The sequence below is a fragment of the Amphiprion ocellaris genome, chromosome 10 (genome assembly GCF_022539595.1).
Source record: "Amphiprion ocellaris isolate individual 3 ecotype Okinawa chromosome 10, ASM2253959v1, whole genome shotgun sequence".
NCBI lineage: Eukaryota > Metazoa > Chordata > Actinopteri > Pomacentridae > Amphiprion > Amphiprion ocellaris.
This window is the reverse complement of record NC_072775.1, coordinates 32,757,099-32,775,257: the sequence shown is the minus strand read 5'-3', so window position 1 is coordinate 32,775,257 and position 18,159 is coordinate 32,757,099. Positions and strand designations below refer to the sequence as shown.

Here is an 18,159-nt window from a genome sequence, read left to right as displayed (position 1 = left end):
GAGGCAATTGGGGACATTTTGGCTAAATTGCAGACAGAACATGGGAACTGTTTTGTGAGGAATATAATAGAATAGAATAGAATAGAATAGAATAGAATAGAATAGAATAGAATAGAATAGAATAGAAATGCAGGTTGTTACAGCACATACAGTGCAGTTCCCACCACCATATATAGAGATAAACAAGAAAAAATGTGCAGTAAATAAAATAAATAAGGAAAATAGAAAATGCAAAATGTTCTATGTAAAGAATGTACAAATGTTAAAGCGGTTTGTATGTTGTGCAAACAGTGTGCAAGAGTAAACAAAAAAAAAGTGCAATTTCAAATAACAGAATCAGAACCAGATGCTACAAGGCAGAGAGGGCTGAGAGCTCTCTGACAGCCGGGGTTGAAGTGTTTTATGCATAAATTGCAGACAAAAATGTCTAAATTGTGCTCAGAATAAGTTAACATTGGGTTTAAGTGTTGGTAGCATGCAATAGACAGCATTGTGCATGATTTAAATCGAATTTAGGACACTGTGGCCGACTATAGATGGACTTTTTCAGGCTGTCACATCACAGTCCATTAACATGTAGTTTGTGCTCTCCTGGATGTCCCCCTCATATCCTCGACTGCCATCTTTCTCTCTCCAGCTAAATATAGATGTCAGCAGCAGTGGAGCAGCCATCTCGTCATATAGGTTTCCTGTTTCTGCACCTTTCAACGCCTCCTGCAGCTTAAAGACAATCTGACTGAGCAGGTTTCCTTGTTTTTATCGTCACTTCGGAAGGAAGAGTCAGTATCCTGTCGGAGAGTGAGGTTGACTTTTAGTCCACAGGCAGTGACGGAGCAAAGAAAATTTAGGGCAGTGACACCAACACACAAAAAACTGTATTGTTTTTACTCTAAATGGATGCTTCATACACATGCTTTGTGTTGGGGGTGTGGCTATAGAGGAGGGTTAGGATTTCCAAACAGCTGTTACATAGTTGAACTGTGATGCTCCTGTCCTTTGCTGATCTCCAACTGGTTTGTGTAGCAGCTTTTCAGTGACTCATTCAATGTAAGAGGCCTCGAGTCTGATCCGTTTGCTGTTTTTTTGAGGTTGGAATGGCTCTGAGATGGAAAACAGGTCTGTGTCAGTGTGTTGCTGCAGGCAGTTGAAACACAATCCACAGAGGCCTGCTTGTGTAATACAGCATGAGTTTTGCAGGGAAATTATGCACCTTGCAGACGCTGTACAGCAGTTTATGATGGGATTTTTTGAGTCTGGACAGATAAGGTGGTGCTAATCTTGATTACTGGAAACTAAATGGTTGAAATTGCTTTTCTTTTTGTCCTTTCAAGCACAGTGATCTGATTGGAATGAATGAGGAGGCTGCATTTTCTGACACAGTGCTAATTTTGGTCTGATAGTGGCATAATGATCATAATGTGAAGCACGGTGGTGGCGGCATCATTATGTGAAACATGACGGTAGCGGCATCATGATGTGAAGCATGACGGTAGCGGCATCATGATGTGATGTGTGCCCCGGGCCGCCTGGGTCGGTCTTGGTGCGCTGGGGGTGTCGGTAGCTGCTCCCTCTTGTTCTCCGGGTCCGTGTGGTTCACGGTGGCCCCGGTGGCTCTCTGGTGGCCCCGGTGGCTCTCTGGGGGCCCCGGTGGCTCTCTGGGGGCCCCGGTGGCTCTCTGGGGGTGCCGCCCTGTGGCTCCTACGGCCCGGGGGGAGGGTTGCCCTGTTGGCTTGGCCCTGCCTTGCCTTGATTGCTGTTCTGGGCTTCCGGGTCCTTCACACTTGCATGTTTGATCAGGTCTCGCCAGCTACTGCCGAGTCCCATTTCAGTGAATGATGGGTCCCACCAGAATGTGCTGAGAATCTCTCCAGAGTCTCTACCCTAAACTCATTCTCTCTCGCACTAGTATCCTCTTCTGGCCTATTCTATTCTATTCTATTCTATTCTATTCTATTCTATTCTATTCTATTCTATTCTATTCTATTCTATTCTATTCTATTCTATACTGTCAAGACATCCACAATTATGGTGCTCAATACTGTTTGTTTAATTATTTATTTATTGAATCTCTTTTTCTTTTGTGTTGGTTTGGTTTTCTTTTCTTTTTTCAAATTTTTATTTATTTATTTTTTTTTTATTGATGGACAGTTAGTAGTTGGGCATAACACACCACCTTACAATCTTTAATTGCAATAGCACCGCCTGTTAATTTCTATCCCTGTTCATCCTGTTCATCCTGTCCAGTCTTTGTTTCCCCAACACATCACTGAGGTGTAGCACTGCCCTCCCTGGCTTATAATAGGGAATTCTAATAAAGAATATCTGCTTAGCTTTCAGGGAGGGCCGGTGATGGTCACACACATGCACTAAATATTAAAATATTTGGCTGCAAGACTAAAATATGCATCAATCTCATACAATGTTGACTCCCCTTTTGTGGAGTTAAACAATGAGAACAAATGCAGACAAAAAAAAAAGAAAAAAAAAGATGTGAAGTAAGTTGTGTGTTTATACGTCCTGTAGCCCTGCCATTTTGGTGCAATCCAGAATTTTCATCATTTCTTTAAAGGTTTATTAAAGCTGTTTTGTGAATTATGTTTGCCTAAACACAGACTAGTCAAGTATTCCCAATGTATTCTCAAAAGCAGCTTTCCAAAAATGAGTGTAAACTGTTTAAAATGAATTCAGAGCTGCGACGATTGACAGAAAATCTATTTTAACTCTGACAAGTGAATATTTAATTAAACTACATCAATTTATGACCAAAAATTCCCCAAAACTCTCACTTCTCAGTTTTCCCACGTTTTGCTGAACTGTAAACCAACTATATTGCAACTTCTGATTGTTTTTTTTCACAAAACAATACATAAAACGAAGCTACAGAAGAGTGTGATGATGGTTTTCAGCTGCAGTTACCAAATTCACTTTATTTGTGCATCTTCTAGTTTCTCTGCTTGAACAGCAACAAGTGGTTGATTCTGGAGGGTTAGATTATGCCGTAAACACAGATGAAGCTCTCGTGCATCCAAGAAAAGATTTTTTTATCTGCGCTTGTCTTCAAAATCGAATTTACTGAGGAGAAATATCAGCTCCTCATCGAACTTTTGCAGAGCGAGACATTGTTCCTTGAGGGTTTTTGTGGAAAATCTGCTGGAAGATGAACTGAGCTCAAGTTTTAAGAGTTTCTGGTGAGGTTGACGCTTTAAGGGCTGAGTAACTGTTTAAAAGAGAGAAATGATTTCAGTTTATTGAGGAAATGAATCAGTTTCCGTGCTTTGTCACTCTCCGCTTCATTTATACCGAAGTAAACACCATCGAGTGTGTGATAAAAATACATGCATTTATTTATTTTTCTATTATTTTGGTCCTCTTGCTTGGTCTCATTTGTCTTTTCTCTGATGTGGGCTCCTTTAATCCACTTTAGTCTCAAGCTTCCTGCTGAGTCCTCCTTTGTCTTTTGACCCTGTCGCACATTTGGTTCCTCTTCTGCTCAGAGTTTTTGAGTTTATCCTCATTTTTGTCTCCAAGGCTGAGTCACGTTGGCTTGTTTGTTCGTATCCAGCCAAAATGTAATGTCGTGTTTGCTTCGTGTGTCGCCTGCTGTTTTAGCTGCCACTGCTCTCTGCTTTCTGTTTCTGTCATTTGTTTTGTTTTTGCACCCGTCAGGTTTGCAGACAGTTTATTTGACAGATGCGTTTGGCATCAGGTCCCCCTTGAAGAATGCAGCAGTCATTTCTGCTGCAACTTCGCCTTTGGCTCAGTCTGAAACTTGCAGACTGTTGCCATGCACGGCCCTCGATTTGTGTTTGGTTTACATGTTTGGCTGCCGTCTAGGGCCAGTGTGACTCCTCCCATCCTCTACATTCACTAGGATGCAGTGACGATAATTTATGTTAGTCCTCGGAGTTTAGGGCTGGAAACAATGTCATGATAAAATATTTAATGTTAGTTAATATCAATAATTACTGATCATTTTCAACGATTTATTGTTAATAAAGACCATGAGAGGCAGCCTGTTTATCTAGGTGATAACTTTACCATCAGTACCACAATGAAAAACACACAAATTACTGCATTTACACACATAAAAATACGTAAGACTATAGGGATTATATTAAACTCATGTACACTGACCCTCTCAACCACATCAGAAGGATATTAACTGCTGCTGAAAAACTAGAACTGTGAAAACAGGATGAATAATCATGTTTTTACCTTTTTGATGGCCCTTGAACTAACCACGTGAGACTTTCATCTGGAAAATGATCTAAACCTAAGCTAAAAAAAGGAATATTTCATCAGTTTATTCTGCCAAAAACATATCATTTGCAGTAACAACAGTCACCTGACAAAAAATTAATAAATCAGGGATTTTCAGCTGAGCTGCAGGAAGTGTTTACCCAAAGCAGAGAGGAGAAAAATATGAAAACAAATTAAACATCTAAGTAGTAAGATATCTATAGTATGTAGAGCTACAGTTGTTTACCATTGTTTTTTTTCCAATCTTGGCAACATGTGTGGGCTCTTGGAAAAATGTTGCACAGCCTACCTCAGGTTTTTTCAATTTACAAAGTTAACCAAGCAAGCAAGAAAATATAATACCTGATTTCTGACCAAACAGCTCCTCAGGTAATCCATAAAATGTTAAACAGTTTAATCAACACTGAAAATATGTAATCGCTGCTTTATTTTTGTGTGTTGATGCTTCTCCTATGTTGCAAAGTGCTTATAGTTATTCATAACATTTTCTTTTTCTTTTTTTTGCTTTTTGTGTAAAGTTCTGACTGTTCATTCATCATAGAGACATTTTTGGTGCTGATTTAAATGTTTAAACAGATGGTGGCAGCAATTACAAGAAAATGCCGACGCAGTGCTTTCTTTCTTTTTTTTTTGACAAACATCATCCTTTCTGGAGTGTAAATATTTCCATATGGCTGATGTTGCTGTCTTTGTCGCAGCTAAATCATCTTTGTCAGTGTTTCTGCTGTGCCAAAAAAAATAACTCAGCGTCTTCTAGAACCTTTAAATTGGAGTAGGCCATGGGATATAGCTTGCATACATTTTTAATTTAAAAAAATTATAAGAAACTAATGTTTTTTATGTTCATTATGATCATGTCTTCAAATTCCATCATTATTTATTATGGAAACAATCACTTGTTAATAAAAAATTACTAGATTTCACTAAAATGTCAACTAAATAACCGTCCTAATTTAATAACCACCACCTTCTAATTAGCTAAACAATAATAAAATGATCTTATTCAAAAACTGTTTTGTGTTCTTTTTATTAAGTTGAAATAATCATGACAGGTATTTATTTTTTGGCAATATATCAAATTTTATATGGAAAATAACAAATTGTATCACTTTCCACTAAGTTCCCCATTACAAAAACACCTCTCCAGGAAGTGTGTTGATTCGAGATCACATGACCTGCTCCACATGATGTCATTTCCTCCTGAAGAAAAGACTCCAAGGCCTTCTGAGTTGTTTAATATAAAGTAGTGTGTGAGTCAAGTGTGGATTTATCATATGTCAACAGGTTTACTACAATATCTTTATAAATAACTTTCAATTTCAGTTTTACTCACTTGTGTATATATAATATTTTAGAAGAATCTTTCAGTAAAAATGTCGTGGTGTTTGGTTGTAGGCGGCCATGTTGATTTTAGGCCTGAAAACAGCAAAAATGTCAACTATGATACCTGTCAACTGTGTTACAAAAAGTCCCAGTAAACGTGTTCTGTGGTTTTCTAGCATGACTTGTTCTGTTTCTATAGAGATGCAGGATTTAACAGTGAAAAATGAACCCACAGTGAATGAAAATGTGACGGAAGCATTTTAACCTTCATTGATTAAGGGAGGATTTGTTTTACTTAAACTAAACTGGGTGCAGCTAATAAACTAGCAAAAAAGAAACAGTGTGTTACCTGATTTTGTTACAGAGGCAGAAAAATATTTCTTGTTGTGTTTTTTTTTCCATCAACTGCAGCTCTGACGTTATCGTTTATCTCTGAACACGTAAAAATGTTTTCCGACATTTTGCGGCTTTCAGGGAGAAAAATCCTGACAGATTTAATGATTTTCTGCAGAATTTGGTCCATTTTAATGGATATTGTTACTCGGGACAGACCAATCATTGTTGCCAATAATTGTCATTTTTCCAATTATTGCTATCGGTATTTTTATTGACCAATTATTGATGAATTAAATGCTCTACTTCAGGTGTGATTCAGCCTCCTCTCGCTGTCTGTCGTCACACTCTGGTCTCAGAAATGTCTCTCAAGCAGAGAAAACTGAGCAAGAAAACCAGGAAATTAGCTTCTCTCACAGCGGCTAGGGCTGTGCTAACGGCTAGCGGCTAAGTTAGAAGGTAGATTAACCTGAATCAGAGTCTGGAAAACAATAACTAATAATGCTTTAAGATCTGGGTCTTAGTGGGAGATAAAAGTGACAGAACAGTGAAAGATTGAGAAAACAGAGAAGAACAGCAGGAGACAAACTGATCAATGTCTCGATCACCAATAATCAATATCTCGGTATCAACCGTGGGGGGAAAAAAAATGTAAAATCGGTCGATCCCAATTTGTTGCCGCTGTGTTGTTTTCTAACCTGCAGCTGGTGGACTTCAGTGTTTGTGATTTGACAGCAAACGTGCTTCAACTGTGTCCGAAACAGCCGCCAGACTGTACATTTGAGCTGTTTGCATGAATGTAAATCGTGATTCTAACCTCCTGTGTTTCATTCCAGGTCCATTATCCAGATGTGGAGAGAGTGGAGTGGCTGAATAAGGTACGAACACTAACTTTATGCGATTCGCCCACTCGCCCGCCGCCCTGCATCTTCTGCAGCAGCCTGTCAGCCAGCAGAGGCTGACAGGTAGGTTTATAAATAGGATGTGAATGTGGAGCTCTCAGAGACCCTGACCTCCCTGGAGAGAGAAAAGAGAAAGATGGAGGTGAAGAGAAAGCGATGTATGAAGAGATCCAGAGAGATGGATGGCGTCAGGCCCACTTACCATAAATGTTCAGAGATGCTTCCAGTAAAAAGTTAATGGATGTGGATGAGCAGGAAAATAGCTTTTTAATGTCTGAACCTTTCTTGTTTATTCTCACGTTTATAGTCAGGTTGTATCTGTCTGCTGGGGTTGTTTACAGAGAGTCTGATCTAAAGGGACGATGAAAATGATTGATGCTCCGTTAAAGCACAGCATCGCAATGATTCGTGATCCGTGTCGCCGATAACTCCAGCTGACTCCAGTTTAAAACGACACATGGGCTTGAAAATGTAATAACAAATCTCTGAGGTGCTAAAATTTACTTGAATCTCTGCATGTTGCATTAAATATACTTAAATGAGCTCAGATGCAAAATCCGGTGCCCCTCTGTGTTTATGATTAATAATTAATAATGAAGATTACATATCCAGAACCGTTAAAGTCTGCACACCTCTCTAGAGCTTGGATTATTTTTGGAAAAATGTTTGAGCCTTTAAGGTTTTTTTTTTCTTGAACAGTAACGAGATGAATAATCATCTGAACCTCAAGACCCATCGGCTGGTTTGAAATGCATGTTGTCCTTTAAAAATCGGCAAAATAACACCTTTAGTCACAGTAAAAACAGAAATAATTACCAGATTTTCAACTTTCTAATTGTCTGTGAACTAACCATGTGCTATACTGTCAGGAAGTTTAACCAGTCTGAGCTTAAAATTTCAAAATCACAGTATTTGAAATGTCTCATTTGAACATTTTCCCCCCAAAAAAAAGGTTGCAGCGATCATATTTAGTAAAAAAAAAAGCAAAAAATTTCTGCATTCCTCGTCGCAACTGTGAAGCCATGAGTCGTTCATGACAAACGGCAGGCAGCGTTTACACAGAGCAGAGAGGAAACGAATAAATAATCATATAAATTCTACTTTTAATGATTTATGGCAATATAACTGGTATACAGAGTTCTCATTCCTTCTAGTGGTGCTTATGCTGTTTCCATAGCTGTGCAGAACTTCATATTATAGTGAAAAAGAGCCCAGAGTGAATAGAAATATGGCAGGAGCTGAAAAAAAAACTAGAAACTGCTTGGAGTTCAGAGGTTTAATGAAGATTTGTTGCATCGGAGCTGAATCTTTTATCCTTCAAGACATCCCTCGCCCTTTTATGCACATTTTTTAACGCTGAAATAATTAGTCTGTTTTGCTGTGTGCCGGTAAATTTGCCAATGCCAGTTGTGAATATTTTGCTGGTGTCACTTTTAAGTTTTGAGTTGCCTCCATTCTTGGGTTGTTCTGTGCATGTATCCAGATGCTTAGATGCTACTGGGATAAAGGATTTGGACAGCTGAAGACACACTTTAATGTGTAGTTTAACTGTGATGTGATTTATGTTGTTGTCCCTGAGGAGAAAACACAAGTGCTGCACATTATGTACTTAAATATTCTACAAAGATACGACACAGAACACAACACATGCCTCTAATAACCTGTGGTCAGCAAGTGGTAGATGCAAATAAGGCAATGCCCATAAGTACGTTAAGTATTGTGAAATGTATATATATTCTTTTCTAGATTTGTAAATATCTCTATATATTTATTTTCTATAATTATTTATGTTTTCATTTATTCCTAGAGTGACACCAAATTCATTGTATGTTTTGTACATACTTGGTCATTAAAGCTGATTTTGATTCAGATTCAAATTTCATAAATGTGGTTAAAATGGTGTCAAACCTGACATTAATGTTGAACTGTACAGAAAAAATACACATTTGTAAAGTGACAGAATGTATTAAAATGTCAGTGTTTTTCCTTTTTCATGTGCTGGAAAAATATTCATAAAAGAAACAAACCTTCTACTGCTAAATATGTAACTTTGATACACAGAGATGAGTTTTTAGGAGGTTAAATCAATTAAATTTAAAAGGAATTACATCAATTTAAAGGTGAAGAAGCATGCAGATGAGGTGATGTCTATGCAGTGGATACCGCAAAGATATTAAACGACTAAAGAAATAATCAAATACTAGTTACAGTTTTGTCTTTTTTTGACCACTAATATATACAGTGGATGTATTATTCAATGCAAATGCAGAACAATGTATCTGAGTCAGTATTTTGCAACAGAAACCAAATTGTCATTTTTCAAGAGCAGCTGAAGAGCGTCTCAGCTTCAGGCCTATGCATATCTGTCGGATTCTTCCCCCCTGCTTCATTTTTCCACCTTCTTCTCTCTGTCTCTAGACGGTGAAGCAGATGTGGCCGTTCATCTGCCAGTTCGTGGACAAGCTGTTCAGAGAGACCATCGAGCCGGCAGTGAAGGGCGCCAACCCCCATCTCAGCTCCTTCTGCTTCACCAAGATCGACATGGGCGACAAGGTGACCAGACGACAGCAGGATTCACAGAAAGATGCAAAATTACTGCTGCGTTTAATTGCATTTTTGCAGCTGCCTGGTCAAAATCTAAAACACATGTTTAGTTTAAGTGGAAGATCTAAGTTGTTTGTGCTAAAACCTGGAGAAACGACTGTTGTGGACCTTTAACTGAGCTGCTCCGAGGCTCTAACGGAGTGTAGGCGTTCGCAACTTTCATTGTTACTATTCTCGTCTGTTTTGTTGACGGCTCACACGAACAGTTTTTAATCAGAGCTGAAAAGTTTTTCCTCCTCCTCTGCTGCTGAGCTGGTTTCTTGAGAATTGGATGTGGATGACGAAACAGCAGACATGGAAAGTTTTAAACAGGAAAAACATTTGTATGTAATCTGGAGATGAAATAAAGGAGCCGCCTGCTAGCATAAATACCCTGAATGAATTATAAAGAACGTGTTTGCAGCACATTAAGTCGTTTTAACCTTGTTATTTTACACTGAAATGCTAAGAACCAGCTGCTCGTATTCATATAATTTCTGAAATATATCAACTGGTGATCGCAGCACCAGAACTATTGAGAAACAGAAGAAGTTTGCTGCTGGTTTTCTGCCATGTTGGCTGTTAAGCTGTGATCTACAAGCTGCTTTCAATTCAACTTTTTTGCTGTCTGTTTGAACAAACTGCAGCCAATCCGATGATTTTTTTTCTTTAGTGAGGCGAGATACAGGAAAAAACAGGAAAAAACGATTTCTTGGATATGCACTGCTAGATGAAAACAATCAGAAATACCTGTAAAGAATTTAAAAAGAGCTGAAAAAAGACATTTGGAACCTTTTCCCATATGTTCTAGTGCTGGAAATGCTGGTCTCAAATCATGAAATTTTCACTTTTGATTCTGCTCAACCATCTCTGATTTGCCTGAAATTCTTATAGCATCAAATCTGGATGTTTATAAAGATATTTGGAAAATCTAGATATATATGTAAATGACATTTTTTCAGAGATAAAACCTTTTTTGAAAGTTGACTGTCAGCCCACTTGCCTGATTTTTTGCACGTTGCTATTTGAGGCTGTTTGAACAACGATATCTCAGGAAAAACTGAAGATAAAAGCCTGAAATTTTGCTGTCTTGAAATAACCCATCTTTGAGCACGTATTAAAAAACAACTGATAATGCAGGAGTCAACTAGCGATACTTTCTGAACTATATGAACCCGCACATCACAGTAACACAAACCAAAATGTAAAATATGTTGCTTTTTCATACTTTAACTCACACATAATGAGAGATTATTTAATCTACTTGTCTAATATGGTGGATTCTGAATCAATGATTTGATGAGAAATAATAATTTCAGGCTTTTATCTTCTCAAATTTCAATGTGAAAAATCCTACTAAAGTGGGTCAACAGGCAGTTTAGAAAAAAAATATTTGATGTGTGAATCTAAATTTCCAAAGATGCCTTTTAAATATGAATAGTTTATGATTAAAAAAAAGTTTTGCGTAAATCTGAGACAATCAAGTAGAAGACCCTTGATGATTTTTAATTCAATAACCAAAATAGTTTTTGCGTTCATTTCAAACAAACTGGTTGTGTTGCATCGTGTGGTGGCAAAAGTTGCCCGACACTGCAGACGGAGCAGCTGTTTCTGATCGACATTATCCTGAAATCTGATTTCCATTTCACTTTTTGCAACCAAACCTTCCTTTTCTGCGTTTCTCTCTTGTTTGTTGCTCATTTTGTTTAGCACATTTGGAGTCAGTATGTCATCAAGACAGTCAGAACACATTGAGTTTTATCAGATGTACTTCTCGCATAGAGCAGTCATGGAAAATCTGACATTGTGCAGCTCTGGTTTCATTTACTTTGGAGGTGAGTAAACGTTAATTTGAATAAGTTAACATCCAGCAGTCTCCATTAGATCGGACCAGTTCAAGCACGGGGGTGTTCACAGGTTCACATCAAAAATAATGGATTAATCCTGGAAGCCTGTTGATGTATTGATGAATTTGGACTGTTGAGAGAACATCAACCAGATAAGTAGTTTTACTTGTGATTTATATGTTTCTGCAGCCGCTGAGAGTGAACGGTGTGAAAGTTTACACGGAAAATGTGGACAAGAGGCAGGTCATCATGGACCTGGAGATCAGGTAAACCTCTCACACTCATAACCTTCACTGATCTGCCTTTGTTTTAGTTCCGTTTAACTCTTTCAATTATCATTCATTCATCCCAAACTCGCTTTAAATGTAGAAAATGTGCCTCCACATCTTATCAAGCTGAGACTTGCAAGAAAATTTAGATTCATATCCGACATCCAACATCAAAGATATAATTTACACCTGAATCCATTTACGTACAGAAGAAGAAGTATTTATCTTATCATCTGTAAAGCTCTGCTAGAAATGCTCACCACAACGACAAATGTGGATAAATCCACCGCTGAAAATAGTCCTGAACTTTTTAATACTTTCTGTGTGTAAAAATGGCCGAGCTGTTTGTAAAATTTGCAGTCTGTTGAATATTTTATATACAAACAGAGAAGAACTCTGTTGGATTTCTTTAAAAGTGTTTCTGCTGTTGTTGGATTGGGATGAATGTACCGATCAGCCACAACATTAAAACCATCGACAACTAAAGTGTTGTCTAAACATTGATATGTTTCGTAATAATGTGATGTTTTGCTGGAAAACCTTGGGTCCTGGCATTCATCTGGAAGTTATTTTGACATGCACCACCTACCTAAACATTGTTCCAGACCAAGAACACTCCTTTGTGGTAACAACAGTCCCCCAGTAAGACAATGTGCCCCACTACACTTCAAAAACTTGCTCAAGGAACACAACCAAGAGCTCCAGGCACTGACAGCCTCCAAACATTCCCAAAATCCCAATCCAGTGGATCATCAGTTGGATGCTTCGGAACAAGTCCAAGCCATCGAGGCTGAAGCCAAACCCTGCAATCCACAGGACCCAAAAGATCTGCTAGCTTCCTGATGCCACCACCAGAGATCCTGTATCTTTGCCCCGACATGTTAGAGCTGTTGTGGTTGCATGAAGAACCCTTACGCAAATGTCATGCCGGTGGTTTTAATGTTGTGGCTGATCGGTGTATCTATATATTATCTTCTTCCTTCTCGTGCTGTCACGTTAATCTGCATTTTTCTTGCCCTTCTCTTCAGTTTTGTTGGGAATACGGAGATCGACGTGGACATCAAGAAGTACTACTGCAGGGCTGGAATCAAAAGTATACAAGTAAGACTGCAGTGTGGACGCAGTGTATTTAACACACTTTATATTCCAGCTTCATGCAAAGTGAAAGGTCCTGTTTGTGTTGTTTTAGTTTAATTAATGAACATATAGTTTATTTTTGAATAGTTAAGTGACAGAAAATTAATGGGCAACAAAGCTGAGAGGTGTTGAATCATTTCAAGTTGATCAGCGAACAAAAATGAGAAGAATATTTGTGAATTTTGTTTTTTTTGTCTGTTCTATATCACTGCAAGCTGAAATGAAGCCACATTAGATGTTGTCCTAAACATTTCTTTCTAGTATTTAAAACATTTAAAACTCTCCAAACTAGCTCTTTTGTTAAAGAAATAATAGTTCTTTTTTTACCTAAAAAATGCCTATTTTTCTGAATAGTCATTATTGTCAAATATGTCCCAATATTTTGACTATTTTTTGCATTGGTTTGTTATCACAATTGTTGCTTATTAACTGATCAACTCGTCTTTAATCGTTGCAGCTCTGTTTGAGGCTTTGCTTTAATCAATGTGAAGTTTAGAAGTTTAAGTTGCTGCTGCAGATGGTACCTTAAAACTCCAACCATTTATCAAACAAATTCTGCGATATAAAAATATAGTTTTGCCTAAATTTCAGATTCTACAGACCGGCGCAGTATACTCCTATGTGCTTATACTTTTCGCTCAGCTACGTCTTACTGTAACCAAAAATATAAAAGCAGATGATCTAAAACAAATAGAAATACTTTTAAAGATTGAATTGTTTTGTGAAAACATAGTTTATGTTAACTTTGTGCAAAATCTCATTGACAAAGCAAGTGAATCTCATGAAAACTTGACCTACTGACCCCCTCTGACTGCACCTTCGATGACTGAGGGCGGCGGTACTTTCAGGCTGACTCTACTGGCCTCATTCGTTCGACCAGTGACCTCCAGCATTAACCTCAGCAGAGACGTTTTTACATAATGTGTTGACACGGGGGCTGATAAAGAAGACGTTATCCACTCAGCTGTTGGCACAGGATCAGGCCATATTTGCTGTTCAGAGATCAGAGCGGCAGAGAAAGTGAGCAGGGAAGGGGAAAGGACTCGGGAGGGAGAATCGACTGCGTGTTACAAAGTGAAGTCAATATTTGCCTTTTGTGTGTGGCTCAGGTTTTATGGCTTCGCCGTGTGTGTCGGCTTTCCATCGTCCCGCTGAAGAAATAAGAAGCTCAGACTCAGAAGTTGGAGCTTATCGAGAATCATGAGTCATACAGTTTCTCACAGTTTCCACTCACTGGCTGTCTGACTATCAACTTGCCTCTTTTTTCCATTTTTTTTTCATAAAAGACATCCTCTCCTTCCCAGCGGGGCTCTGATAGAGTTTATCTGTCAGAAAGCATCCTCCCTCAGGCAGCGCTGAGCTACAAGAGGGTGGCAGCAACAAACAAGAGGCTATCTTCCATCTTTCCACTGCGTCCATTTTGATGAGTAAAATGTTGGTATTTGATTACTCACAGCGAGCCGCGACCAAATTTGGTGCTACAGACGGGCAGTCCACATATCTGAGGTTTGAGTCACTGCAGCCGCTGAGAGAGCTGCGTCACTAAACGGCAAACAGCTCTGGACTCTTGGAGTTTATTTGCTTCCGCTGCAGTTTTCAGACGAGACCCGTGTACCGATGGTTGATCGGAGTGGCAGATTTCTTTCCTCCTCGTGACATTTAGCACCACAGAGGTTTTGTAATGTCGCCATGTAACAGTCTGATAGCACTGGAGACAGCCAAAAGTCAAGTTAAGAAAAAAATCACATCACAAGGCCAGAATGTTCCAAATTACATCACAGAATCAGGATGAAATTACAAAACATAGAAAGGAGGAACAAGGGCAGAAATGAGTACTGGACGCTTAGAATTAGAATGGAAAAAGAACAGAATAAGGACTAAAAGTTTGCTGGGTATACACTACCATTCAACAGTTTGGAGTCACCCAGACAATTTCATGTTTTCAATAAAAACTCACACTTTTATTCATGTGCTAACATAACTGCACAAGGGTTTTCTAATCATCAATGATCCTTTCAACACCATTAGCTAAGACAATGTAGCATTAGAACACAGGAGTGATGGTTGCTGGAAATGTTCCTCTGTACCTCTATGGAGATATTCCATTAAAAATCAGCTGTTTCCAGCTAGAATAGTCATTTACCACATTAACAATGTCTACACTGTATTTCTGATTAATTCAATGTTATCTTTATTGAAAAAAAATGCTTTTCTTTCAAAAATAAGGACATTTCTAAGTGACCCCAAACTTTTGAACGGTAGTTTACATTACACACAGCGTTGTCATTTGGACACATTTGTACATTTTTTACATAGGACATTTTGCATTGTATATTTTTCTCATTGTTTATTTTTTATTTCTGCATTTATGGTGGTGGGAACTGTACTCTTTCTGCTGTTGCAACTAAATTTCCCACTAAGGAATTAATCAAGTATTTTTATTCTGTTCTAGTCTATTAAGCAGAATTAGCTGCATGTATAGAAAAGGTATATTTAAGTGTGACTCACCGGATGTAGACTGTGGGTATAATCCTTCCATTTTTATTTTTTCTTCTCCTCCCACTATCTACATGTTGCATAAAACAACAACCTCTGAGCAGCGACCTACATGCTGAGAATGCCAAGATTTAGGTGGTACGATAAGACAGACCTGCTCAGTTCTTTCAGTGAATTAGTCGTTTTAAATTCCATCCACCACTGTCACTATTTTGCCGGGGCACCATCACTGCATCCTGGGCTTAGCACCACCAAAGACAACCGCGACTGGTTTAAAGAAATGTAAACAATCCTGTTTTTTTTTCCCCCTTCTATAGCAGGATAGTAAAAAAAATAAATTATACAGTCCTGACAGAGCTGTGGAGCTGGTTTGACTATGCTAGATGGATTGTTTCTGCAGATTGTAACTGCATACTTTTAGTTTTTGGATTTGAACTTGCGCCAACAGGACGGCTTCAAGTGATGAGATTGATTAACGTTCAGAACAATGCTAATTGTGGTTGGTGTTTTGGAGGTCATCACATTCTCGAGGGTACCGGTTCTGTTCTGGTTCTTTAATGTAAATTTGATCTGCTCTGCATGCTTCCAGCAGCAAAATAAGGAGGTTTGAAGCCTGAAAAGTTAAATATTACAACCTGAAGCATGAGCTGTGAAGTTGTAATCAGTAGGCGTGTCTCATTTAAAAAGGAGGGACAATGAAAAGTTGTGCAAATTACAATGTTTTGCTGTGCATTGATGCAATAAATTAGGCCTGAGTTTCACACCTCTGTGTCGTTTGCATTTAAAAACTGTCCGGTTCAGAAAAATGTGTCTCATTTGTCGTCTTGTTTGTGTAGTTTTTAATCAGATAGTTCCTGATTTTAATGCAGATTTTCCAAATTTTCTTTATATGTACGAACTCAAGAACCTCTTTCATCATTGAAAGATTTATGTTGTTTGTATGTTTTTAGCTAAAAGATGCATTTTTTTTCTAATTAATTGTCAGATGCCTCTAAGAAGTCAAATTTTCCTGCGTTTCGCCTTGTCATGAAAGATCAGAAGCACTAATTTGTTGGGATTCAGCACATAAATTGACATGTGTTTAGAAAAGACACCATGATCACCTCACCTGATACAGTACAGAAACAACTCATCATTTCCACCTGTTGACTGTCAGAGACCCTTGATGAGCTCTAAAAGTCAGTCTGACAGTAGATTCAACAACAGACTGACTGATAATGTTGTTTCTTTTGTCTGTGCAGCTTCATGGAGTGATGAGAGTGGTGATGGAGCCTCTACTGGGGGACATGCCGCTGATCGGAGCCCTTTCTGTCTTTTTCCTTAAGAAACCGGTGAGTACCTTCAGCTTTGACCTCCAACTTTCTCATGAGATGATTCAATTCAATTCAGTTTTATTTATACAGTGTCAATTCTCAACATATGTCATCTCATAGCACTTCACATAGTGAGGTAAAGACCTTACGAATTTTAAACCAGGAACCCAACAGCCTTTCCAGCAAGCAGTCAGCGATTGTGGGGAAAAAACTTAAAAAAAAAAAAAAAAAAAAAAAAACAGAAAAAAGCGAAAAAAATACATCCTCCAGCAGAACCAGGCTCAGGGAAGGCGGCCATCTGCCTCAACTGGTTGGGGAGAGAGTGTGAATGAGTGGGGCATTCATCTCATCTAAAATAGGTTTTTAAGCTTTTTCACCAGGGATTTACACTCTGCACTTAGAAACCTGCTGACACAGAAAGTCTGCTGTCCACATTTTTGCATTATTTTTCTCTAATTTTATTCTTTAAAGAACACCAATGCATTTTCCTGTTCTCAGACAGGCGCATGTGTCAAAAATGTGTCATATAATGCACACAAATTGCATGTTATTCAAGCTTTTTGCATGCATTTCTGATATTTGCAGAGCTAGTCGGTAACATTCACCCATCGCTGAACTCTTACTGTACGTATTTGCCTGATTTTGGGCCAGCTGGCACTGCACAGTTCTACCAACCGCAGCGTTTTCAGTCTTCCTGAATCCTCCTTTATCAGTGCATTCCTTCTCCCTGACTGCTGTCTTCCTTCCTGCACTTCTGCACAGTTTATCTTCCCGATTCAGGCTTTGATCCTGACACCCAGAGGAAAAGAATCACTATCTAAAGCTTCAAACACAAACCTACTCCTTCTTCACCAAACATGCATTTTCTGCCTGAAATTTGCAGAGAGAGGCGCCACGTTGCTCTGTGCCAAAAACTCCAGCTTATGAATCTGACTCCAACCAAAAAGAAGTCCAGGAGATTTTATCGTTTTCTTCTGTTATCGGCTGTGGAGCAGGTGTGCAGATCTCAGGCAGGTGTTTGCTGAGATAGAGCATACATCATCAAACAGATGCTGAAATATAAGACAGAAATTAGATTTTTTTTGTGCCAAAATTATGTTGTTCTCGCTCATCTGTGAGGCTGTCATTTGTATGTTCTGCATGTGGGTGGAGTTCACCAACATGCTCCTTTTTAAACCTGCCTTTTGCAATGTTTTCAGCAAAGGAACCAACATCTCTGCTCTGTCTTTAGGCAGGTTCACTCTGAGCTGTCTGAGGCCTGCTCTGTAACTATTGATTACTTTTATTATCACCTATGAAATGTTGTCGTGTTTTCTAAAATTTGGGAAAATCTGAGAGCCGAACTTGTTGGACATCATGCCACATGTGATGAAGTAAAGCACAAAATATTTCTGACTTTTTTTTTTTTTGCATGAAAAATGACTCATTCAATTTGTTTGTTATGACAATAGTAGCAGATTAATTACTTAATGAAATGTTTCCCTTTTTTTGCCTAAAAGATGCCTATTTTTCTAAATAATCATTATTGTCAAATATGTTCCAAATGACAAAGGAAAGCGCAAAATATTTGGCATGAAAATGACTAGTTATCACAGTTGCTGCTTATTAATTGATCGACTCGTCTTTAATTGTTACAGCTCTATTCAAGGCTTTGCTTTGATCACTGTGAAGTTTAGAAGTTCAAATTGCTGCTGCA

At 38.5% G+C, this 18,159-nt stretch overlaps 1 protein-coding gene across 4 annotated transcripts in view; it reads left to right on the top strand.

Annotated features, from left to right (window-relative positions):
* The window catches only part of LOC111563873 (extended synaptotagmin-2-like), a 70,557-nt gene that overhangs the window by 12,879 nt on the left and 39,519 nt on the right, over positions 1 to 18,159 (top strand). For all 4 annotated transcript variants that reach the window (XM_023263153.3, XM_023263152.3, XM_023263151.3 and 1 more), the window contains exons 3-7: positions 6,753 to 6,794; positions 9,237 to 9,371; positions 11,438 to 11,514; positions 12,546 to 12,618; positions 16,392 to 16,481. In XM_023263153.3, the coding sequence (XP_023118921.2) occupies positions 6,753 to 6,794; positions 9,237 to 9,371; positions 11,438 to 11,514; positions 12,546 to 12,618; positions 16,392 to 16,481 (417 nt within the window). The remainder of the gene's footprint in view (positions 1 to 6,752; positions 6,795 to 9,236; positions 9,372 to 11,437; positions 11,515 to 12,545; positions 12,619 to 16,391; positions 16,482 to 18,159) is intronic.